Below are 26,443 nucleotides of genomic sequence, written 5' to 3'. Positions count from 1 at the left end.
TGGTACATGTTTAACCCCTAAATGATCATTAGTATATCAGTTACTCACCTTGTATTACATTTAGTTCATAAAGAAAACTTTGCTTTTATCTCATGCCACCACAGTAAACAAAGACTCCAAAAGCAGAGGAAATTCTATATGTATTGAAATCATAGTGGTCCATGTTTAACAACAGCAAAACTATATCAAAGCATCCATTTAATTATTCTAACACAGCTCATTACAGTACCATCAAATCATCTATCCAGTCGTGTGTTCTGTGCTTCTCAGTTCAGTTCCTCGCTTCTGACGGGGAACTGAACTGAAAGAAAAAACTCCATTGACCATTATTTTACCTCACTGAACGCAATCTACTGCTGCCTTGATCAGGTAGCTTGTGTTATTGTGTGACTTGGGGGTTTTAAATGGTTAGTTTGTATTCACCGAAGTCAAACAATAAACAAAGGACTTGATAGAGGCTGTAGTAGACCAGCAGCTCCCATGTTCAGTGAGGTAAAATTACTGTCTTTGTCAATGGAGTCTGGCTTTGAAGAGAGCATAGATAATTTCAATTTTATCTTGTGTCCATTATAAAAGGCTTTTTGGGAGGACTTAGATGATACTGCATGAGTTGTGAGATTTTGTAAAATATACTTTGATATGGCTTTGCTGTTTTCAAACATGGACCCCTATAGCTTGAGTTTCCAAAAGTACAAGTGAAAGGGGAAAAGAAAGAGCAAGAGTCAAGAAATCCTAAAACCCTAGAAACATCCTGAATATCCCTGGACTACAACCATCCTCCTCCCCAAACTAAACTAAAGAGCAGACATGGTTAGTTCCCGGATTTGTTCCCTGTCCACACCCCTTCATGTGTGCATTACCTCCTCCGCCTTCCACCTCAAAGTCATCTGGCAGCAGTTTGTCCTGCCGGTTGCCGAGGGTGAAGGACAGAAGTGCCAGGAGCAGGGCATCCAGGATGCTGATGATGGCCAGAATGTAGGCCCAACGCACCGTGCAGTTCCCCAGGCTGTATTTATCCGTCCTCTGGCCACACATCCTCTTCACCTCTGGAGAGTCCCAGCCGTCTGGGTAGATCATGCAGCCCATCACCATCAATGCAGCTGCAGGGGAAAAAGGACACTGAGATGGTGGAGCCATGCAATAATTACCCGTTTGTGCTCTGACTTTAATAAATAATTATCAGGGAGGTTCTTCTGAGCCCGCAGTGCAGGATAAGGCCTGACGTACCCGAGTAAAGCACCAAAGGTTTCATTTATTTATGGCACAGCGGAGCAGAAGATGCTCAGTGGGGCTGTTTGCACAATGTTCCCTGATGAAAGTTGTAAAATTTTAAATGCTTTTCATCTGGTTAAGTGTCCTCTGGGTCTTTGCCACAGCTACTATGTTAAGGTTAAAATCTGAATTTTGCAGATATGTGCATTTTAAGGAATTGCCATATAAGATACAATGGCCGACAGCATGGTTATTATTGTTAACTTAAACTACAAACTACAACAAACTAAAAACAACTACAAAACACACACACACACACACACACATATATATATATACAGGAAATGTCTTTGGTTTTAGTCTTTGTCGGTTTGGTCAAATTCCTAAAAAAATTACACCAAAATTAACAAGAAATTAGCAAAAAGTAAGAAGAAAGTTGCTAAAAAAAAAAGCAGGAAATTACTGGAAAAAAAATGCTGAAAATCTTCTAATAATTCTGTAACATTATTTTAAATATGTAGTTATGATGATTATAAATATGACATTTTTCCTTAACTATTTTATTTTAGCTACTTTATTTCAAATTCGCTCAGAATTCCAAGGTTTAAATACAAATGCATAGTGATATCGCTCCAGGTTTGAAAGGGTTAAGAACTTAATAATAAATGTAATATATGATAATTTATCAGTCACAGGGGACATTTTACTGGGTACTTTTGATTATTTGAGTACATTTTATTGATTATACTTGTACACTTTGACTTTAGTAGAGAATCTAAGTACTTGCAGCACTTGCTGTGTCAGCCTTCATCATATGGCTGGTTTCGTCGGCGCTGGTGTGTTTCAGGTGTGAGTTTAGATCCATTAACAACAGTAACACCTGATCTTGTTACATGTAAGCGATCCAGCATCAGAGGTGTCAGAGTCTGGGTGGAAACTGGATCCCTTATTGGCTGTCACAGTGAAGAACAACACATCCAGTACAAACACACACCTCGCCTGAAACCTGAGAGGTGAGAAGACGAGTTTGTCACCTCAGTTTAGAGTTTGTAAAAGACGTCTCACTCATCCGTCAGACCTGCTGCTTCTCTTCAGTCTTGATATTCAGTTGCTGAACTTTGGTAAAGACTTTGGAGGGTTTTGTCGAATGTGTATTTCTATGAACAAATGTAAAAAGTTGGTCTTTATTTGGATCATTAGTTACAGACACTAAAGCAGCTATAATATTTTTTTCATAAAAGTAGAATAAATGTTGGAGACATTTATCTGTTAATGTTTCTTCATGGACTGTGTGACCTTTGACCTGAGCCATTTTAACCTTAACTCTAAATATGAAAAACAAGAGACTTGTTTGCTTTCAAACCTTCATCTTAAACTGTGTGAAATGTTTGGTCATGTACTGTATGACTGTACTACCACAATATTTTAGTCCAATGCCTCAGTAACAATATGATCTATAATATGATATTTTAAGGATTACTGACTTTTTCTTTGAAACCCAGGATGTATTCATGTTCATTTTCCACTGAATGCCACCAGTGTTGGAAGAATTTATCAGTACTTTTACTTAAGCAGAAGTAGTAATACCTAAACGTGAAAATATGCAATCTGTTATGCTTACATTTACTTACTTTTCAGATAAAGATTTTACAAACAAAACATGTAATCACTACAGAAAGTGTGACACCGTGTCTTAATTCTCAAAAATGACTTATATACAGTAAAGCATTTAGATTTGTTTCACCTCAACCAGATATGACATTAAAATACTGTTTACATGTTTACATACATACTTCACATACTGTTGTGTACTTTAAAAAAAAAGCCCACACTCTTCCTCACCTGAGGCCAGCTGCATCCACGCGCAGATCTTGTAGACGTTCCCTGCGTTGCAGAAGAAGAAGAGGCTGAAACACACCATGGTGCCCACGATCAGAAGCATGGAGGTCCCCACGAAGAACATGGCGGTCCTGAAGGCCGGTGAGGGGATGGAGCTGAAGTCCAGCACGCTGCCCTTACAGGTGAGCTCCGAGGTGAGCGCGTTGCCGATGCAGTAGTGGAAGAGGCCGAAGTATCCGGCCTGTGGGGTGTTGACGCTGTCGCCGATCCAGTAGGGCTGGATGAAGACCACCATGGTGATGATGACGAAGCAGATGGTGAACACGGCCCACATGACGCCGATGGCTCGAGAGTTTCTCACATAGTTGGTGTGGTAGATTTTAGCAGCCTCCTGGGCTGGAAGCAGATCCATGTTAGCGAGCTTCTCTTAAATATTCCTGAAATACTCTGCGTCTTCATTACATCTGAACATTTCCCTACAACTTCTTACATCCACACGCGAACCTTTAAACTCTCACAAAAGCTCACACCTGTTGCTGCTGTGGCTGCTCTGCACTCAAAGACCCGGCTCAGGATTCAGCACCCTGGACAGCACCCACGCCCTTCATTAATGACGTAACTGTGACGTCAGAGACTCACAGCTCGCCGAAACACGGACAGAGGCCTAACTACTACTACTACTACTACAACTGCTACTACTACTACTGGCACTACTACTGACTTTAGTTGTATAGCACTTATCTAAACAAAGTTATAAAGTTCTTTACAAAGTGCATGAAAATAAAACACAGAAATAACTTATTAATATAATTAAAATAATGTTAAAGCGAGAAAAATAGTGTGAGCAGAGGCAAAACAGAAGAAAAGGAAATAAAACACAAAAGTTACATATCACAAATATACAAATCAGTCATTAAAAGCAAAAACTGACCTAAAAAATACATTTTAATCTATCTATCTATCTATCTATCTATCTATCTATCTATCTATCTATCTATCTATCTATCTAATTTAAAGTATTTAGCCTACTTTTTCGTGTTTCATTTGATTATTAACACACAGAAAAATGTTGGTTCATTTCTTTCAGGAGCACTGCTGTCACACAAATAACTTTTTAAGCCCCCGTATGGTTCTTTAGACATTCTCTACTGGTTCTTTCCCCAGTTAACTAAACTACACTAAGCTGAAGAACCAGTAGATATCATTTCATGCTCCTGTGTTGCTTTGGCTTAGTTTAGTTTATTGGGGAACAACTAAAATCACTATATTAATATTAGCCCACAAACGGCGTATTTGTGAAAGTTAACAAATTTAAATCAGTGTCTTTCAACCTTTTGCATGTGTAAGGAAATATTGACCAGTTTTGAAAACATATTATGTTTCTCAGTAAACATTTAGTACAGGAGTCTGAATCTTTTACGGCAACATTTCTTTAGAAATGATTAATATTGACTCATATTTTCAGTAAAACTGTCATTCAGAAGCATATTGACTCTTCCATGGTATTGTGTGGCATCATTCAAGGCCCCCAAGCTCAAAAATGTAGAAACATTACCACATTAAATGGCAACTCTAATGGTTCTATAAAGCACTATTTAACAAAGGCGCTGTCAAGCACCTGGTGCCATACAGCACAGAAACAGCCCTTGATTTCGAACCAAAGAACTGCCTCTGGGGACTGTTTAGCAGCATTTGTGTGAATGAACCTTATTTGACACTATGGGATCTTCAACTGTTCAAGAATGCCCATGTGTCCATGACCGTCTGAATGTGTGTCTGTTCACAATTTTCAATACAGAGAAAAAAAAGGGAGAAGAAAATCATAAAAAACTAAAGATACTAAATACCTGGACTGTTTTTATGCAGAGCTGCAGTCTATTGAGTCGCCTAATTGTCAGGTAAGAATAACACTTTCCTCACGTTGATTTTAATACGATCTTTAAAGGATCTTTAATATAAAAACAAGGACATTTTGGAAGCGGGTCCTTTGATGGTGAGGACTGTTACATGCCCCCCTTATGTTGAGCCTTGCCTGTGACTCAGACTGAAGTGTGTTTCTCCTCTCAGGTGGAGCTGCTTACACTGATTGAGGGAAATGTTGTAAGAGGAGGCTCACTCTCATCCTCCAGCCTGGCAGCCTGGCAGCAGCAGCGTGGTGACTATATTGATTTAGATTTAAGCCTGCTTTATATTTCTGTTTTCTGTTGGGACCAGACCTGTTTTCATGGCTTTGTTGCTGTTCGGTTTAGTTTTGGTGTTTTAGGTTAGAGGGAAGAGCCCAAATCCTACGACCCTTTGTGGGTCAGTCTGGGTGTCTTCCCTTGTGTTTGTCCTTTTTTGGCCATCCTCCCAGTCTTTTGTCAGTAGATTTTTGTTGGTGTAGTTTGGTTTGTTTGATGGTCACCCTAGTTTTTGTCAATGTGTTAAATGTTTTCTACTCCTCCTGAGTCCTCTTATGATGTTAGACCTTTTATCACAAGCCTTTCTGGGGGTCGTAACAATCACTAAGTTACAACTACAGCTAAAACCACAAAGGATGTCTTTTGAGGACTTTTTAATAATTTAGACTAAATATCCACAATATACAGCATACAACATATATTTAAAATGAAAACGAGACAATCATTTTATGTTTTAAAGGTCTAGTATGTAGGATTTAAAGGCATCTATTGGGGTGTGCCAAGAATGTTGAACTATGGTGGCCAATGCAAAAATGCAAATGGCCCTGTCTGTCTATCCAGTGTTTGATTTGTCCCTTCTGGGCTACTGTAAAAATATGGCAGACTCTGTAGATGAGTACCCACTTCAGATTTAGATACACATGGCTCATTCTAAGGTAATGAATTCAAGAGTCTGTTTTTCAGGTTATAAACTAATAAAAATGTAGTTGTGAATATTAGAATCCATGTCTGCTAATACTTGCTCCCAAATCTTACAAACTGGAGTCTTATTGTAACACACAAATTTATATACCTGTAAACAAAAAAACATTTATCTGGAAAGTAAAATGTTTAGGAGCTATTTTATATTCATGCTGCATATTTACCACATTGTCTAGTTTTCATTTAGTACAAACTTCTCTTTATGTTTGTGTTTTTAAATGTCATGATGTGATATTTAGTGGATTCTGCCGTACAGTTTGCAGAGGTTTATGGCTGATGTGCAGGAAGCTTAAAATAAAGGTTCACTGATATCAGAATTCAATATTGCTCCAGCTGAATCTTCTTATTGGAGAGCTGCTTATCTGGAGACTTACTGCCAGTGACAGGAACACAATAAGGATTTTATTTCGATAAATTTTGTTGCAGAGGGTGTCGAGAGTTCAGCAGTCTGAGTCTGCTGTGGCTTAGATATGGCACAGATGTGAAAAATCTGATACATGTGGGCAGCTTCAAATCACACAGTGCACTCATTTTTTCCAAAAGCAGCTGGTCTGTGCCGCTTGAAACCAAAGCAGAGATCTGTCTCTCTCAGTCACGGCTGTTCAGGAGGCTGTTTTTTCTGTTTTAATTGCTCCTCTGTGGGCTTATAAGTAATCGTATTCAACACCAGAATTTAATTTTGGGCAAAAAACATAGAATCTCATTTGCTCCACTTTCTAATTCATCAGTCTAAATTACTGGTGTGTTTATGTAAATGTTTCAGTAACACCAACACATATGGTCTCACTCCTTGCACATGTTGGTTTTGTGCCACATTCAGTCTGAGGTGACAACCCTGGCTAGAGGCTGACAGGGGGGCAGCCGGACAGAACGTGCCACCATCTGTACCTTTCACCCTCCAGTCAGTGCTCATAACAAGGAGCCTGACGGCCTCCTATGTGACAGTGAGAAAAGTATTCAGGGATGAGAGGTTGTCCAACGTCCCCACAGGCTCCCTGACGACTCCCTGCAGCTGAGGAGGGACAATCAGCTGCCAGCGGGGGGTAGCAGAGAGGGGAACACGAGCTCTGCCAGAGAGAGGGGGATGAGATAGAGAGGGGACGTCACAGCTTAGATAAAAGACTAATCACACTCAGTCTGTGGAGGGAAAATGTGGGGGAGCTGCTTTTCAGAGCTGCTCTAATGAGGCGTAATCCCTGATACATGTGACAACCTCTGACGGTCTCGTCAAGATTTCATCAAACCTGCTGTTTCTTCAGAGACGCCTTGAAGGGGAGATGTGGTGCAAGCATCTTAGTGGAAAACATGGCTGAAGACGGACAGTGTGTCAAGGATTCACGCACACAAACACAGATATATTTCACATTTTTAGGAGGATTTACCCGTTGAAACCTGGAATGACATCAGTTTTCTTGTGCTGCGTTCAGACGCCTCTCACATACATTTGAAGCCTGAGCAAACTGGTTTGAAAAGATGTCTAAATAAGCAATGACTTGCCAATTTGACAGGAGATGTCCCACAAATAGCTCGAAATTAGGAGGAGGTGATGAGACAATAATATGAAAATGAGTTTTAAAAGAGAGATGGGGAAATTATTATATTATTAATAACACTAATAATAATAATAACAACAACAACAACAACAAGAACAACAACAACAACAACAATAATAATAATACAGCAAATATCATGAAAACAATTTTTATAATATGAATATTGTAATTATTGTAAACGATTTTATCTATATATTTCAATGTGGTTTTATAATTTAAAACTTTTAAAAAAAGTTTTTTTTATTCACTTTGTGGGGGATAAATTTCAGGTTATTTCCTTACAACTTATTATTTGTAACTTTTTCCTGTGTTTTTTTTTAAAGACATAAAGTCAATTTGCCCGGGTTTCAAAGGATTAACCTTTTTATTTTTCTCTATTTCTTTACTGACAAAAAAATTGTTCCAGGCCTTTTCAGGTCAAAATAATGAAAACCTGTGGTGATTATGTGTGAGTTTGTAAAATCCACCTTTGCACTCAGAGCTCTTGGTTATGTATTTTAAAATAAATCCATGTCCACTTGTTTTTGACCAGCAGCAGCACTGCTGTGTTTTAGCTCTCAAATGAATATAAAACATGACACACGGTGGATAATAAACCTTTTTAAAACCAATTTTGAATTACAACATTTTTCTCATCACAAACATGATCCGGCATGAGCAGAAGCATTCAGGTGTTCAACTGTGTTAGACACTTTATTGCTCATAGGTTTGATTTTAGGGGCACATCTGTCTCCTGAATATAAATTAAAGCAGTGTTTGTCTTTCACTTTGCTGAGAATGAAACTTTGTTAGCATTGGCTGTGCAATCACCCCGTCTGTCACTCCATATACGTTTTAATTCTTTTTCAACAACGAGGAGAAAAGAATTGTGTTTTTGTTTGTTTGTGTTTTTAAATAATCTATCTTTGTGTCATGAAGCAATTCATTAAATTTTATATTTAATTGAAGTTGATGGTTAAAAAATGTAAAAAGGTTTGGAAATGGATGATTTTCTCCGATCAACAGCCACAAGGTGGAAAGAGACGTTCATCCTATCTTTTTCAAATACTAATCTCAGTTTACTTGATAGTAATATTTCAAATTTTTCTTTTTTTCCCCAAATCATTGAGCACTGTGTTTGTAAATTATAAAGATTGCTGCCTGCTCATTAAACCTCATCATCCATCAGCTGTAGTGGTTGGACTTACCTGTTTGGGGGAATACTTGTGAATCCTAGGATCAAAGGAATGATCTGCTCTTCACTCCCTATGATTGGCTGGGACTGTTTGCCTTTGGTGGCTGGATTGGTTGAAGAGTAAGACTGGTTTGGGTTAAAAATGTCAGGATAATGGTGCCATTAATTTGCTATCTTAGGAAATGCAAATTTGCAGCAGTGTAGCTGATTCAGCCAGGAAGACTGAAAGGTGCATTGTTGACAGCTATATGTGCTTAACAGATAGCAATAACAACAAAAAACACCTTAAAAATCAAGGAAATTTCACTGGCATATCTGCTTTTTGCTGTATTGAAAACATACTGAACCACGACGCCACTGTATCATATGGAACAAAACCATGAATTTTGAGAACTGTTATGCCCTAATTAGTAGAATTAAAATATAATATTCATAGTTATGCTTTTATCAGTGTATAATCACCTGAAACTGATTTACTGTGTTATTGTTACCTTAAAATGAACCGTTTCTATCTACTAAGGGAGAGGGTCCTCTACAAACAGAGTCTGCCATGTTGTTTCTACAGCAGCCCAGCATGGACAAACCAAACACTGGCTCTAGACGGGGCTATTTGCATTTTCATGTCCACTGCACTTCTCGGACAGGCTTGGCACATGCTACTTTTACTTGTGTTAACGATCTTCCTCCGCAAGTGTCAAACAGTAGAACAAACACAGCACCTTAATTATATTTTGTCAACAGCACCACTGTGAGACTGTGGTCTGTGGTTATTTAATTAAATCCCAAACTGCTGTGGGAATACGCATAATTTAAACTGAAATAATAAAGACTTTTACAAAGGTACACTATGGTTCTTCTACAAGTAACAACTGCCAGATAACAAAATAGCTGCAATTAGATTACCACAAACCAGCTGAAGTGAATCTGAGGTTTTTGGCTCCCCAGGGGGCCCCTCCGGCTCTCAGACAGTCTCTCTGCGTGTTTGGGAATCCGTCCGAGCCATCACCTCAGCCAGGCTTTATCCTGTTGCCCAAAAGTGGATTTCCTGAGTGCATGCAGCTGACAGAAAACTGGCAGAAAATCAACCTAAATTCCTGTCTTCAGAAAGCCTGACAGGCGCTGTGTGTATTTTTAGCCTTTTTTGAATAGTAAACAGCAGAGATATGACAGGAAATGAAAGCTGAAAGAGAGGGAAGACATACATCAAAGAAAACCTGCACATATGATCATTGATTAACCAGGACACCCAAACAATATGGTTTTTTTTTATGGTAATTACCTGTACTTTTGTGTCTTCAAAGTAAAGAGAAATATTGATTCAATGTCAAAATGATACATTTTTAATTATTGCATCATGGCAGACCTCAGGACCTGCCATTTAGAAACACAGTGTGAGAGCCACAGACCTATTTACACTTAGAGGACTCAGAGGGTTGAGCATACATTAGGGTTCTTTACTTCGGATGAGTGAATTTCTAAGCAAACCTGATAGCTGAGCTCCTCTGCCGTGTCATTCTTATACCTCGGGGAGTCATGTTTGTTTATCCGTTTGTTCAATAATTCCTGTGCCTCACTGCAGTTCAGATATGCTGTTAAAACCACCCGCCAGTCTGATTTCCTATGCAGAAATACACAAAAGTGAAGAGGGGTACAAGAGAGTGAATATTTTTCATCTGGCTCTCAGCACAACAGATCACAGAACACAAAAGTGACATTTTATGTCATTGTGAACTGCATATCTGCTGGCTTTGGACTGGTGCTGGGACATAAAACAAAAAAGTATTGATAACATCATCACCTATGACTCAGAGAAAATATTTTGTAATTTTTTTCAATAGTTGTCACACTTTACAAATGAAACTATTAATCAGTTAATTCATAGAATAATCATCAGATTAATCAATACTAAAAATAACCTTTATTTACAACCCTAATGTAGTCCATCGTAGTGTGACTTAAAAATGAGAGAGTTTAATATTAAAAACCCTTATAAGAATGAACCTCTGTGCACTACATCCATGTTTTCCATATGATATGCTGTTTGCCAGGATAATCTCACACTGGTCAGGTGATCTGACTCAGGTGACCTGTGAATCACAGGTGAAAGGGGCGTGGCTTGTGGAACAAAGGGGAAGAGAATTGTTTGGTGTGGGGAGGAAGGAAATCTTTTTGGAGGTAAACAGAGGAGTAAAGTAGGAGCCAGACAGCCTTCAGTGGAGAGGGCCGAGTCATTTAGCTCCTTTTTATGTTTGTCTGTCGATCTGAAGTGAACAAGGAAACCAGTGGATTTAAGCAGCAACCATTGAGGAGAGGAGTGTAAATCAAACCAAGGCTGGATTACCATTTCACAAGGCTGCATCCGGTGAGTTTGATTCATTTGAGATTTTTGTTTGCAGTGCACTGCTTTTCCTGATTTGGATTTTTTTGATTTTTAAGGGCATACTTTTTGGTTGGATTATATGGTCTTGTCAAGGGGGATTTTTTTGTTTGAATTAGACAAACTTTGTGGACATTTAAGTGGACATTGCAGTTATTTTCTTGTGGACTTTTTAACGTCAGAATTTAGGTGCATTCCTTGATTGTTGCCAGGAGGGTTTTAAAGGCACCTTGTTTTTTCTTCTCTTCTGTTATCTGTTCTCCTGCTCCTAGCCTTTTTGTCACCCAGATGTGCATGCTTTTATGAACTTTTTCTGCTAAAAAGCTCTTTTAAACTTATCAGTGCCCTGTGGTGGACAAATTATGTAAATACTGGACTGTTCTTAGCTCAAAGATGGCTTTGGGGTCTCTGTACTGCAGCTGTTGTTTGGTCAATGACAATGAGTTTACAATATTATCATTGCCCACAAAACAATAAAATTCAAAACAATAAAAAAGAACTACGGACTAGTCACAGTTACTAATCGCAGGAGTAAAACTTTTACACAGTCTGGGGAGTTTTAATGGGCTGATTAGTTTTCAGTGTTAATCCAACTTGAAAATATTCAAGTCTCTCTTAGTCTGAGCTGAATAAACAGTTTGAGATGTTGTTATTGGCCACTGTAGGGCCTTGTGAGTGGATAAATGTTTTTATAAAACCGTAAACAGCCCTCACATCTGAACACATATTAACTGTCGGATGTAACTTGTAATCAAAGCTGCTGTGGAGTTTATACAGTTTGTTGTGTACAGGAGACACTCAGCCGATATGCACAGGCTGTTTAAATGTAACACTTTCTAAAGGGATGTCTTTGAGTTTCCATACTGAGTGAAGCCTGCAGACCTTCACTGCTTCAGGAATTAATGTGTACGAATGGATTCAGTCACAAGCCATTAAACCTCCCCCGGTGCTTTTGTAAATGGGTGAGTTCTACTTCCTCGGTTCATCATATTTCTTTCCATAATCCAATACGAGGTGTGTGAGCTGTTGTAAAATGGCCTGTGGCACTTCTAATAACCTTGGCACCTTTATTACATTTATGGCCAACTTTCATCAAATGAGCGACATGCTTATTCTGTGATGAGATTAAGCTCTGCCGCTGAGACGCAGAGCTGAGTGCATCATAATGTTTTTTTCTGGGAATGCGACAGATATTCTATCACCATCATATGTTAGTTTCGCTATATTATTGCTTAATGTTATGTGACTCATCTCCACTCCTGCCAAAGTGTCTGCAAGATGCTGTTTTCAGGCCTTGGATTGGTAACAAACAAGCACTCCAGTAGATTTATATGCCAGTGCCAATTAGAAATGAAGAGGCATTTCATCTAAATATTATCTGTCTTTTAAACTCAGGGTTTGTTTTGTGACTGGCCCAGAGGAGCTTGCTGATTTGAGGAGAATAATAAGTTTAGTTAGTCTTCTCTACTTAGTATTCAGTTTAATAAACCACTTCAATCAGTATGCAGGAGGGCTGTTGCAGCAGGGCAAACTGTCAGTGTCTAGTATCCCCTCATTTCTACAGTTTTAATCTCACTGACTTTCCACGTACTGTAATATCCTTCTAAACACCCCCTTGTGTTGCATCAGTAACCTCCTCCACCCTCAGCTGTACTGTGGCTTTGATTCCCTGCAGCAACATTGTTTGAAGATAATGAGCTCTGTGAGTTTAGTGCAGGTGTTGTAATGGCTGCAGCGGCTTTTCCCAGGAAGAAAGATGAGTATCAGCGTTTCTGCGCTGCTCCCAGAGCAACAACCAAAACCTCACCCTACATGATGCCTGATCATGCTCTAATATTGCCTCCCCTTCATTACACCTTTGCAGCGTCATAGATGCTCTGGATGAGCAAAAGAAAATGGCCTGGATGGTCATTTTCTTTCATCCCAGCTCTTTAAGAATCAGTGTAGTTTGGCTGTAAAAAGCAGGAGGTGATCTAGAGCTCAGGTACCCGGCTTTTTCACCAGATTTGCTCTGGTTCTTGAACTGGTGCCGTTCAGGGCTCTTGAACTGGCCTGTGTTTCCACCAGTTTTAAGCAGAACCATTGTAATCAAAGATGTGACGTTCACAGATGGTACTGTACCCTGCACAACAGAGGTAAACAGCTGTAGCAAGATCAGGGATGTACGATAATATCGGCATATTGTTGGTATACAAGCAGATATTGGCTTTAAAATGAAATATCGGAATCAGTCAACATGCTGATTTCTGCCGATATCACAAACCAATATTTTTTATTGACAAAGTGAACATGCACAAAACATTAACCCTAAATTGAAGTATTTTTTGCACAATGAATGAATATAACATACGCTGAAAAGCAACATTTCACGTCTCCATCTACTGGTGGAACATCACGATAAGAGTATGCATAATATGCTGTTAGGTCCGCTACAGAAGAGACTTGATGATCACTAAAATTAGATGGGAAAAGTGAATATATTGATATCGGTATCAACCTTGGGCCAAATAAGTTGTTCTATTTGTGCATATTGGATATTGGCAAAAAATCCAGTATTAATGGCAGATTACACTGATTACTTGCAAGCCTTCGGTTCAAATATTTGTTTTTATCTAAAAAAAGCATAGGGGCAACTATTAATGAGATCACTGCCTACCCTTTTTTCCGATGATTTCTCACTTAACATCTCCATTATTGCCTCTGCTATCCTTTCTTTCCAACCTGGGGAGTATGACATGCCTACTAGGGTTGCATAATATTAGATTTTGGTTATTTCGTATTTTCTGAACCAATTTTGGCCAAATGCTGATGCTGATATATGTACACACACACACACACAAATGTTTTTCTACCTAATTACAGAGAACATTAAGTCTCTCCTGTAGTGCAATTAACATATTACGCCTACTCTTACTGTGATGGGAGGGAGCTTTTCAAAATGTACACATTCACCAGGATAAACAATAAAGCTACTTTAATTTAGGGTACATGTAAAACATGCCATAGTTATTTTATGTCACAAATTTAAATAAATTGCAAAATTCAACCTACTTTAACAGTTTTTGATGCTGCTCTCTCTGAGAAAATCTGGACGATATCCCAAACCAGGGCAAATTTCGTCCTATTTCATCAAATAAAATCTTATAATTAAAGTGTCATCTTATTGCCTGTCATATCGACACAAATGTTATTTCAGTCGGATGGTGATATTTCATTTTAAAGCTGCTATATGCTGATATGGATAATGTGCCAATATTATCGTGCATCTCTCATTCCTGCTGATGTTGTCACATGTCACTTCATGTCAACAAAAACCAGCTGGGAACCAACTTTTCAGGCTCTGAGTCAATTTATTTTTTGGTTGAAAAGCTCTGAACGATTCAAAGTTAAGTGCAGGAATCAGAGTAGAACCTGTTCCGTGTTGGTAGAAAAAGAAAACCAGATGCTTCTTGTTATTTCAGAGAAAAGCGCATAATGGGCTCTTAGACCCTCAGCGACCCAGCACAGCACCCGGCAGCTGTATTTGGGATAACTGAGGCGTCTGAAATGCTTAAAACTCTTGGAACGTCTGTGTGGTGTCACACTAATGAGATCCCCCCCACCGCAGATGAAAATAAATACAGAAAACAAAAAAAAAAAACAACCTTAAAATGCTTTTTATTTTTCACTGGATTGATAAGAAAATCTATTAGCCGAGATTGTCCAAGAGGGGGCAGTATGCCATTAGGTGTATTGAGATGATTAGCATGTATGCACAGAGGATAGATTAAGAGTGTGCTCCTCCCATACTTCCACTGAAACCGCCAGTTGAGGATTAGACTGTCCTCACTGTTCATACATGTGTATTTACATACAGTGTTTACACTGTCATTTACAATTGACAGGGAGATTTATTTAAAGTCAATATTAAACATGCCTTTTGAGAGTCCTGTAGTGTTGTATTTTATCTTGCAGGGGATGCCTATGATATCTTTGATGTTGAAAGGACCCTGAGTGTATTTTACATAAATCCTTTGTGGTAGGATCTTCTTTGAAGAGGATCCTGAATCCTCCAGACTGATTGTATTAATGCACAAAGTCTTTAATCACATTGATTTTCATATCTGAACACTTCCTCCAAAAGTCATTTCGTCCTCATTTGGATTTGTGAATCATTGCGTGTTTATTCCCTGGACGTTTTGCAGATTCTGGGATTGAAGCCCAGTGTGTGTGTGTGTGTGTGTGTGTGTGTGTGTGTGTGTGTCTCACTCTGCACGAGTTATCAGGTATGGGTTCAGTTATGCAAGGGCACGCGTGGCAAGGAGGTGTATTTATCTCAGGGGTGAATCACATCTTTATTCTTTCCTTTCCAACCTCCAATACTCAAGGCTCTGAACTTTGATTGCGTGCACATGCTCTCACATGTGTAATATCAGAGGCCCTCCAATGATTAAAGAAAACACACCTATAATTTCAATCATGATGTGCAGTGCCCTTTTGAAATGTCACCATCAATATGTCTGTCAGGTCCCCCTGAAACAGAGGCGAGGGCAGCTGCCACACAGCAGTCTATCTCCCCTCTATTCTTGCAAGTCCTCAGTATGGTATGTCATGTGTTCATTTTTCGATTGTCACTGCTGCTGTGAGTGTCTGAGTTCTGTATGTGTAAGTGATGCTCCAGCAGTTATATAACCTTGTAGCAGAAGTGATAGGAGGGAGGACCCCCCCCCCCTTGACTGTAAAATTTGGCGAGGCGGTGCTATGAGAGCTGTGGGGAAATTCTTGCTGTTAATTGGACTGTGAAGGATTTCTGCTGCAGATTCAGCCCACTCTCTGTGTCACTCTTCTTCCTCTGCAAGTTCACACCACGGATTGTATCAAGGGTATTAATTTACAGCATGTCCTCTGCTTCTCTATCTCTGTCCCAGTTCAATACTGTAACTGTATTCAGCTTGTTCCACAAAATATTCATGATACACACGGTTTGCTTTTACAATACAAGAAATCACTTGTTTTGTCAGATACTACCTGTAAATGATGCAAGACATGCACTGACAGATGTCAAACAAACTGCTATGGCCAGTTAAAGAAATAGTTTAACAGTTTAGGAAAATGCTCTTTTTTCTGAGAATGAAGATGAAAAATAGCGCTCATATCTGTATGCTCAATATAAAGCTCAAGTTAGCAGCCCAGTTAGCAGCTCAGTATACAGATTGGAAGCACTGAAACAGCTGATCTTGTTTGTTTAATTTGTAAAAATGTAAAGCTTTTTTTATGGGAGATTATGTGCTGGACTATTTCTTGGCTGGGGACAGTGACTTTCTTGAGTCTTGTTGCCAGGCAACCAGTGGTCACTCCGGGATGTGTTCCAATAAGATTTAAAGGTGCTGCGAGGCAGATTTTGTTACCTTTAAACAAAGCCAGGCTAGCTGTTTTGCAGTCAGTGCTGCTAGATTGGGTCACTTTTTTATGTGGCTGGGTGAATAAAAATGCTTTTGGGAACCATCTGAGAATTTTTTCTACGTTTTGTTGTTTCCCCCAAATTAAACGTAGGCCATATTTCAATAAATCGCCTTCAGTCTTTATGTAAACTAAGCTAACCACCAGCTGGGTAGTATGGAGGCCTAAAAACGGCCATGTTGCATTTTTTAAAATATCATTATCTTGAGATCATAAGCTAATTGTTTTGTTATCATGAGTAAACAAAATTTCTTATCTCGAAATAATAAGATAACCTGTTATCACAAGAAAAAAAAAGTTGTTTAGATTAACTTGTGATCTTGAGATGATGGCATGAAAAAAAGTTGAAAGTATGGCCATTTTCCGCTCTCACTCTAAGCAGTTGCTCCTTTCAGCTTCAAATTTACCCTAGATATGTGTTGCGCCATCTAGTGGCGCCGCCATCAGTATGGTCTAGCTGAATGGGCCAGTGGATCCTTGTGTTAAATAAGTGAATGATTAGTAGTTCGTTGATGTTGCCTTCACGTGCTGCTTACGCATGCTGTGTGTCGTGGGTGTTAGCTGTTGTTTTAGCCCACTGACGTAAGGTTACTATTTTAGATTTCAGATTTTGTTTGTTTTTTTGAAAAGTTTAAGTTTGCCAACTACTGTAGGAGCAGCTGAAAACTGCACAGGTTCTTCCCTATTTCCTTGACATCATTGTCAAAAGTAATGCTACATTTATAGAAACTGTGAGTTTTTCAAGATTTTCAGCTTTATGCACTCAGAGTAGTTTGTTTTTATCACAAAAAATTCACGCTCCAAAAAACCACCGGGTGGGGCGCTTTTTCGATAAGGGGCTGGATGCAGCTTAATATGCTCTCTCCTCATTGAGGGCTACTGAACAAAAGAGACACTGGTGCTTAGAAACCCCCCCCTCCCCAACAAAAAAACGCTTTGTAGAGCCAGGCCCTTAGATTTACTACTTTTTGTTGCTGTTTTTTTGTGGTCTTACTAGAGTGGACTCCGAACCATCTGCAACTTGTTTTAATGTGCTGCAGCTGTGAGTCCCTTCTCCATGTCCTCTGTGCACTGCACTGTGGAACACAAGAGCCATCAACAGCACACTCAAAAGTGAAGTGAATTTAGAAAGCACACTGATAGACTCAGCGTATACACACATTCAAAACCCTGTTGGCATTAATGAAGCACAGCCTCTGTGTCTTGCTCTGTCTTCTTCACACACTTTTTGAAGACGGCTGTTCAGATGAGCAGAATCCAAACAAACACTATTTGCATCAAACTCTGATGAAACAGAGACTGGTGATGATGCCAGTTCTTGTAAACTGACTGTAAACAGGGATGAGTGACTGCATCAGACTTCAAAAGGTAGATGCTGGATATGCAGACATTTGTCTTCTCTCAACATTTCAGATTAAGTAACATTTGCTGCTGGTATTTTCCCTTCAGTGTATTTTGTCTCTACTTGATATTCGGTATTTGATATTTTGGAATCACAGTTTGTATTAGTGTTGTGAGTTGATTTATCACAGTAATAAAGGCACAGAAAAGAGCCCAGAAAAGCCAACTTAAATCACTTCACACCACCGTCTGTTTAGCCATTAACTGCTTCTCTTGTACCCACAGTGGAAAGTAGAAGTGCTCCATCACATAAAGCGATGGCTGCGGCTAAATACAGGACACCATGAATGGAGATCTAAGAACTTTATTAGAGACCTGCAGACCCAGTTCAATGTTCAGCTTGGCTTTTTTTTTAAATTACAGACAGACAGGTATGTAAATGTCTGCCTCAAGGTTGTCTGTCCTTTTGTTGTCTGGCCTACAGGTTGAAACACATAACTGTTCTTCATAGAAGTTGTACATGAAGGAAATGTCAAGGTATAGTCTCTATAAGCTCTGCCTATAAGGGCAAACTGTAAACAATGAATGATTGCAGAAATAAGTTCACAATAACTAATGAGTCATGTCACCTCATGACCTGTGGACTGCTTTGATTGTGGAATATAATGGAGGTGTGCGGGCTGCTATTTCTACAGATATTGTCAAGTGGCAGCTGCAGGTGGGTGGGGTGGTAACGAATAGCTCAAGGGGTTAAAGACTGCTGGCTTTAACGACACCACAGCAGGCCTGTATGGCTACACACTCCTCCCAGTGATGAGTTTTTTTTTTTCCCAGACAGTGATGACATCCCCGGGCCTCTGTGTACATGTGAAGCCCATCAACTCTTAAAATCACGCTGCTCCTTTAATGAGTAAAACCATAATGGCAAATCCTGCTCGGAGCATCCTTTGGTTGTGATGGCTGCACCGGAGGGCATGTGTGCTGAGAGTGGGGTGCTTCAGCTAGCAAGCAGCCCTCCCTCATTATCTAGATAGGAGTGCCATGGGGGCCGAATAACGCCGAGGGTGTGGAGTCCCATTAATCATACTGTCACATACGTACAGGTCCACTCCAGTGACAGGAGTTCACGCCCTCGCATGCTAATGCTCCGAGGATGACAAGAACTAGTGTCCTCACTCATTCAACCACAGTGGTATTTAAGCACAGAAATATGCCACTGTATAATTTTCTTCTTTGCTGGCATGCCCCTTTGATAATATTTGGGGATGTGTATTGGTAGTCCTCCTTTGCAGTCCCGGCTCAGCGGTACTCCCCTGCACCTGCATCTGATCTCTGTGTGGGAGGAATCCTGCTATTTCTCCTCAGTGAGCCATCAGTGGTGTGCTGTGCCTGCTGTGAGTCTTATCATGCAATGTTCACATATCACTGACTGTGTATTCATTTCCACCCATACTGCACACAGAGCACAGGGGATAAAGGCAATGATTTGCATGGATATAGCTTTGAGAAAACACTGTGATGAAAGTCCCTCCTGCCTTTGCTGCTAAGCAAACTCTGGTCAGGGGTAGGAGGGAAACACCTTCCTGCCTTTAGGCATCACAGGGGCAGGAGGCTGCAGGGGTGCAGCACTTAAAATTAGACTGCTTGTTGAACAAACAGATGAGGTCAAAATCCTTCTTCTGTCATCCCCGGGAGTTGTGTACCAGCCTCACCCATGTTGGTGATGCCACTCACTAAAGCAATTTTTTTTATTGAGCATCTAAATCATTCTTATTTCATTTATGACGTGCAGTGTAGCCGCTGAGTTTTAGTCAACACAAACTAAATTGCCTCAGTTAGCATCCTGAGGTGGAATGATTAGTGGGTGTGTTGCTGTTGCATGAAGGAGCTGAAATGGAAAATTTAGATGATGCAGTGGCCTGGGTTTCAGTGGATGAACAGATGATACATTTCTCTAAGGCTCCCTGCCTCAAAGGTAATTCAATTCATTTTGTTTTATTGATTGACACTGGAAACCTTAACGTTTGCGGTTCATGCAAGCGGGCAGCGATAATGAAGGAATTTTTTGCAATTTGGCTCCTAAAAATAATTTGTAACTCTGAAGCTGCCTGCCAAGTAGTCGCAAGTGTGTGTGTGTGTGTGTGTAAGTGTGTTTTATTGTACTTTTATCTTTTTAAGGAGCAACAACAATTTTGCAGAGGTTGATGGTGTTCTCAAAATTACGGTAATACAAACACTGAACATCTACTTTTTGTGAGGATTAAGTGAGCTTTAAATGTAGACAGATGGAAAATGTTTAATCAGGTCTTCATTTCTTCAAAATGCTGTTTTAAGGTTTCAGGATTAGTTCCAGGGTTGAGATAAAAATCGTCTTTAGCATGGGGTGCATGCCGTCCCCTTTTTCTCTCCCCCATTAATACTTGAACTGTCCTATATAATAAAAGCAAAAGCCAGAAAAATAATCTTAAAAAAAATTGACATTTTATCTCAATTTAAGTTTATATGATGATCTTGTTAGCAAACTGTTGCTTATGTACACATTCTGCAGTTATCAAGCAACATTAACAAACAGTTTTGGGGACTCCCTGAACCCAACTGGGGAGCTCCTCAAAGAACTACATCCTTTTATACTTTTTCTGAAATGATGTACTGTAACACGGCCTGCAGTGGATATAGAATTGTCAGTTCTGAGTCAAAATTGTGTTGTATTTCCACTATTCAGTAAAGTCTTGACTTCACTGTTGGTCAATTAGTCTGTCTTCTTATTTTTTGTGACAAGATGTTTGGGTTTTGTGTTGTCTGTATATAAACAGCTATAGGGTTATTAAAATGGCTGAACTGGTTGTGTTCCACTAATCTCAGTGTACTTAACGTCACCCATGGTTTCCCTTGATCTAGAATACAGACTCTGAAATAGAAGCTAAAAAGTACTTCAAAACAGTGTTGAACCACTGTTGAACCACGATCATCCCTAGTTCTTACGCTGTGTATACAACGAAAAGGGAGCTTCTTCAAACTAGTTTCTTAGAAGTATAAATAGTTTCTGCGACCTGAAAATGCCTATTAGCATTCATTTAGTTGTGTTTATATAGATTTAAGTCTGCTGTCCATTTAGCTCTGTTTTTGGTCTCCACCATCTTCTGAGGAAAATAAAAGACTCTTTAGCTGCTAAAATGATCCACCATATTTATCTGCTGATTGCTAACTTTGTCTGTCTACTGGGCGGATAACATTCGGGGGTTTTGAGAGTGAATCCAAAAAATAAACTTGAGGGCCGTAAACCAAAACGATGAGCTGAAAGACTATAAAGCTCCATAAAGCTGAAGAGAGTTGAAGAGTTGAGTGATAATTCTCTGCGGGTTCATCACGACAACAAGTGTTCTCAGAAGTATAAAACAACAAACGTGTGTTAATAAAAAATAATTTCCCTTTGAATTCCCTCTGGAAAACACAGTAGGAACCTGTCAACTTTGTGTTGCTTTTTTTTTGTTTGTTGACATTTTTACATTTTTCAGCCTTTGAAGATATTAAGACTTTTTTCCCCCATTAAACCCTCCACCGTGTCTGTTTCTGTCAAACTTTGCACTGGAAGATGAACAGCGCTCTTTAATTTTGCATCTAATTTTGCAGGGGAAAGTGTGGCTCTCTCTGGGTTTGTAGATTGTCTCCGAGTATTTGGACTGTTGTGCATAATCATATTTTTAGGGATTGTCTCCATCCTCTCTGGAGCTGTCGAACCACTGAGGTGCCTGAGCGTCACAACTCATGAAGTCTGATCTCTGAGCCCAAAGCTTACTGGGGAAGGATTTTATACTTGTGAATTAACTTTTTATTGAAGAGGAGGCTTGACCTCACGAAAGCTGCTGAAAATAACCTGCAATTTTAAGGAGTACTTAACCAATTTTACATGTAAAAGTCAATTTACTAGTGTAAGAGGAATACTCAGCCCTATCATCAAACAAGGATGTGGGTATTTTCTGCAAACCCCAGATTAGATTCAATGACAATGTTTGCCAACAACGAGAGAGCTGCCCTTCTCTCTCTCTCAAACTCAGACCAAACTGTAAAACCAGGCAGTGGTGATCGAATAAAAATCCAAAATCTGTTAATGTATTGGATATTTCTCACCCAAAACATCTTCAGAAACATATTTAATTGCCCTGTTTAGCTGCCACGTGAGAATTTGAGCAAGAAGCGTGCAACATGAAGTTTCCTGTATTGTTAAAACAGAGGCTGAAAAAACTGAGCTCAAACAGTGAAACTAAGCAGTGCAGATAAAATATAAACCAACATTCTGTTACTGTGTTGCCCATTTCCTGCCTAAAATGTTTTTGAAAACATACCAATTATTACAGTTTAACTGTAATACAAGATTGTTTGTTACCAGCCAGCTGCCATATTGTTTCCTGTGAAAAACCTGCCAGGCTTGCATTATGTCACTTACCAGCGTGAGCGTTTAGCGGTTTGATGTGATGCAACTCATTCTGGTAGTTGTAGGTTTTTCTACCTTTGAGCAAAAGTGAATGTGGGGTGTCCGGTGGCTGAGTGGATAAAGCAGGTGCCCCATAAATGAAGGCAGTGTCCTTGCTGCAGTGGCCTCGGGTTCAATTCGAACTCACGGCCCTTTTCTGCATGTCACCCCCTCTCTCTCCTCCTTTCATGCTGTTGGTCAGTCCTATCAAATAAAGGCAAAAATGCCAAAAAAATAATCTTAAAAAAAAAATCGAATCTGACTGTTTTTCTTTTTCTGTTTTTTCTGTGAACTGTTTTTCTCTGTTTTCTTTCTTCATGTAGCACCGTCTTTATACTGCATAGAGAGCCCAGTTTATGGAAAGTCCATCTTTCCAGCAATGAAATACGTCTTAGAGTTTGTGATAAGGTGATGGCTGTGTATTTGGTTGTTTGTTTTAATGTCTTTCTGCCTTCTGGGGGCCAAAATTTGATTGATGCAGCTTTATATCGAAGTAACAGCACCAGATGTCAAAGTCCAATATCAAAGCTTGTACTCAAGTCGCTGTTGTCACTGTGCGGTTGGCAGTTTCCCACTCTTTAAGTAAAAGATCAAAATATCAGTGCACTGGACATAAATCAAGAGGTGTAGAATTGTTCAATGTGGATTTAATTTCTAGGAGTTGAATATTTCTATAATGTCATCTTTGGCTCTGGATGGAGCTCTGTCAAAGTTACTCAAATGGCATCACTTGGCTCTCTGGACTTTGGCTTTGGACCAGAGGCCTTTTTTTCAGGCCAATGACCCCTTAGCAGAAAGAGAGATGGAGCACGGACCCCAACTACATAAATAGTATGAAAATGCATTGCATATTAAACTGTGTGGATGAAAGGTATCAGGCATATCGGGACCATATCAGTCTCAGGCTGCAGTCTTGACCTGTATTTGCATTCATGAGGGAAGAAAATCCACTTTCACAAAAATCAGTTGTTGCAAAATGCAAAATATAATGGAATCATGTAGATCTGTATTTTCAGATATATATATTTTAAGAAAAGTTTTTAAAGAAAAAATAACTTTTAAAAAAATTATCAAACAATAATTTGGCAGTAAGTCTGAGGCCCAAATGTTGAAGACAAGCATGCTATTGAGTTATTTCTCTGAGTCAGCAGCTACAAACTTCAGTAATTCATGATCATTAGGTTTGGTTTTGAAGCAGGCAGCTTCAATCGGGCATCATGTGCTATCTTTACCAAACAATGTGGCACAATAAAAGTTTCAGGAAACTCATTGCAATCTTTAGTTCACACGTGACCCTCAGTATGACAAATGACAGCCAGCTTTGAACCTGCATGAAAACTACTGCAGCAGAACATCGAGACAAAAATATGTGGCAGGCAAGACAAACAGCCCAATGAGCTGCTGTCAGATGATAGCAACTAATTAGAGAGTTTTCTCTTCTGCTCGAGGGGCTGTCTTATGATTAAGAGAGCCCAATGAATATGTATATGATATGAGCACAGGGATGGCTGGATCTAGGTCAGGCTGCTGGTGGATGATGAGTTGCCTGTGAAGTGAAGCAAGGAGACGTGCGGCAACGCCACGCTTCTCACAGAGGAACGCAGATGCGAGGGACCTTGACTTTTTCAGATTATGTTGCCTAACAAGTTTATGGGCTCTTGGCATTCAGAGGGAGACGGTCTCATCCAGCTGAGGAGCCCTAAATGACTTCTCTGGGGATCATTTCCCTCTGTTACAGCTTGGCATTTAAACAGAGTGACTGGGTGCATTGATTGGACAATTTACCCACCCTGCAAACAGAATGTGAAACTGATTTTTCTACAAAGATGGTGGAGTGATGTCATACGGTGTGAAGCCTAGAGACAGTTTGCTTTGTTGTCCTTCGTAAAGAGAATTTATACAAACTTGTCCCAGAACACAAATAGATGAGAAATAGTCTGAAATACGGAGGCAAGAGTTCAGCTGTCTTGTGTTAGGTATTACAGTGAACCTCCCATGATCTCTAAGGCAAGGCGAAGATTGTTAATGACGCTTCTGCCATCACTTCTCTCCCCAGGATCATTACAACAGTTGACAAATTTCACAGCTTGAGGTTTTGCTACCAACAAGCAACTTTGGCTCACATTATCAGCTTTGATAATAAAAATCGCCCAACAAACATAGTTCAAAGTTAAAGTTTGCTTTGGATATGAGGCGAATGAGGAAAGACCCGTCTGTCACAGCCAGCCCACCACACAGCCGAGTCCTCCCTGCTGTCACAGATGCCTCACCAACAGATCTGTCAAAGGATATGAGAAAAGCCCCCAGTATTATTTTCTTTTATTAAAATGTGCAAGATTATTTTTCCTACCACTTGTAATCACGCTAGGGTATCATGAAAAGTTATATGACTCCTGCATGCATGACAGATCTCAATAAATCCAACGACGTCTTTCTATTTTTTTTTCTTTTTGAGGGAAAATGATTTGAATGAATTACCTCGTGATACGTGTTCAGCATTTCAAAGCGAAACCGCAGAGAGACAAATCCGTGATGCTGAGCTTTTCAGCACACACTTACATAACTTCAGCTCTACCTGAGACTGTAATTCTCACGCTCTTATAAGAGATTCACACCACAAAAAGATTTTATGTGGGAATTCTGCAGGAAGTTTCAGCCAAATCATACAAATGACAATCTGAAATATTGCCCCTGTACTCAATAACAAGAAATGCCTCCACTTTACGGGGCTGTGAATCTCTTTCTCAACATAATGAACTCCCTGACAGGGAAGTGGCAGAGCTTCACCACAATAAAACACGGTCGTTTCCTGTCACCATCACTGAAAACAGCCATGCTCCAGTGTTTTTAGTGATGGCGGTGGAGCGGCTGCCGACAATACATTTCCTGGTGCTCAATCAGTGTAACGGATAAGTCTGTGCTACACACAGTGATGCTGACACACACGTATGCATGCATACCTGTCATTCGAATACACACATGTAAAGAAGCCCTGTTCTATCATGCCCTCACATCTCAACATTTCTCTGTCACATAAGATAAATGAGCTAAAATCTAACACTCTTCCTCACAGACATATACATAGATGCCACATAGAGTGTGTCAGCCCGTTGCAGCAATACGTCAGTGGGGCTGCCATATTGGTTGGGTCAAGATTAACGTGTGAACAAATGATACTGAGCATCCCGTAGTGATTGTAACCTTAATTTCGAGATTATAAAATAACTGGAGACACAACATTTTTTTAAACTATGTGTAGATCATAAACCCATGAATATAAAAATGACTCACTGCAATCAGTTGAGCAATATAAATGTTATATTACTTTTTATAAAGAAAAACCGCAGCTGCGCTGTTTGCTCACATTTGCTTACAGGCTAGTCTTGACTTAATCAATGGCAGCGTCGCTGATGTATCAAGTGGCCAGTGCGGCATCTATGTATATATGTCAATGCTCTTCCTTTCTGCACGAAGCTCCATCCATGTGACATAAGTGCAGCTCAGTTGGACAATGGAGCAGAGATGGACTAAACACCACTTCTCTGTAGAGTTCAGTTGTTCTCTGTACTTGCTTGTATGACTGCAGAGCCACACACTGTTCCCCTCATTATGACTCAAACATCACAGCACCAGAGGGATTTGATGCTCCCTGTTTCCTTCTCCTCAGAGAAAACACAACGCTGACTAAGTGATCGGATCATCTGAAAAGAAAAATGACAAATGTGTTACCAGACCAGCACAGGGGCATTGATGATTTATGTCACAGAAGAATGAAAGTGGAGCTGTTAATCTTGCAGAAAAAAAACCCATCCACTTCAGGCTTCATGTTTAAGATACTAACTATAGAGGCATAGCCCCTCCATATCTGGTGTCCCCTGTGTGGGACCTTATTTTGGAAAACATATGGTTACCAGCAAGAGACAAATTATTTTTTGATGCTATTTAAAAATCAAATCAAATTGACAAATCAAATTTGTCCATTTAAAACATTTTCAAGTCAAGAAAGTCGCAGTTTGTTGGTCTTTGAAAAGTATCAGTGAGCACGATAGACTGTATAAATAATGGACATAGCTTGCTTGATGTCACCTATTGGTTAGTGGACTGCCATTCTGAGGCCTCGAGTTTGGCATTTTGGCCTTTGCAATTTGTTTTTTG

At 39.7% G+C, this 26,443-nt stretch overlaps 1 protein-coding gene across 1 annotated transcript; it reads right to left on the bottom strand.

The window, feature by feature from the left end:
* Positions 1-789: 789 nt before the first annotated feature.
* Positions 790-3,499, bottom strand: lhfpl5b (LHFPL tetraspan subfamily member 5b). Its single transcript, XM_042490970.1, has 2 exons — positions 3,055-3,499; positions 790-1,100 (listed from the first exon to the last, which is right to left on the bottom strand). Exons 1-2 carry the CDS (start codon positions 3,461-3,463, stop codon positions 790-792), a joined length of 720 nt encoding a protein of 239 aa, XP_042346904.1. The 5' UTR covers positions 3,464-3,499.
* Positions 3,500-26,443: the final 22,944 nt, after the last annotated feature.

Source organism: Plectropomus leopardus, chromosome 8 (assembly GCF_008729295.1).
Source record: "Plectropomus leopardus isolate mb chromosome 8, YSFRI_Pleo_2.0, whole genome shotgun sequence".
NCBI lineage: Eukaryota > Metazoa > Chordata > Actinopteri > Perciformes > Serranidae > Plectropomus > Plectropomus leopardus.
Note: the sequence above shows the minus strand (reverse complement) of the source record. Positions and strands in the feature narration are given on the sequence as shown.

Excerpts from the sequence above, each read along its gene's own strand:
- lhfpl5b (XM_042490970.1), bottom strand. The coding sequence starts at position 3,463 with ATGGATCTGCTTCCAGCCCAGGAGGCTGCTAAAATCTACCACACCAAC. Across the intron at positions 1,101-3,054 it reads GTGGATGCAGCTGGCCTCAG|CTGCATTGATGGTGATGGGC; the intron begins GTGAGGAAGAGT and ends TTTCCCCTGCAG.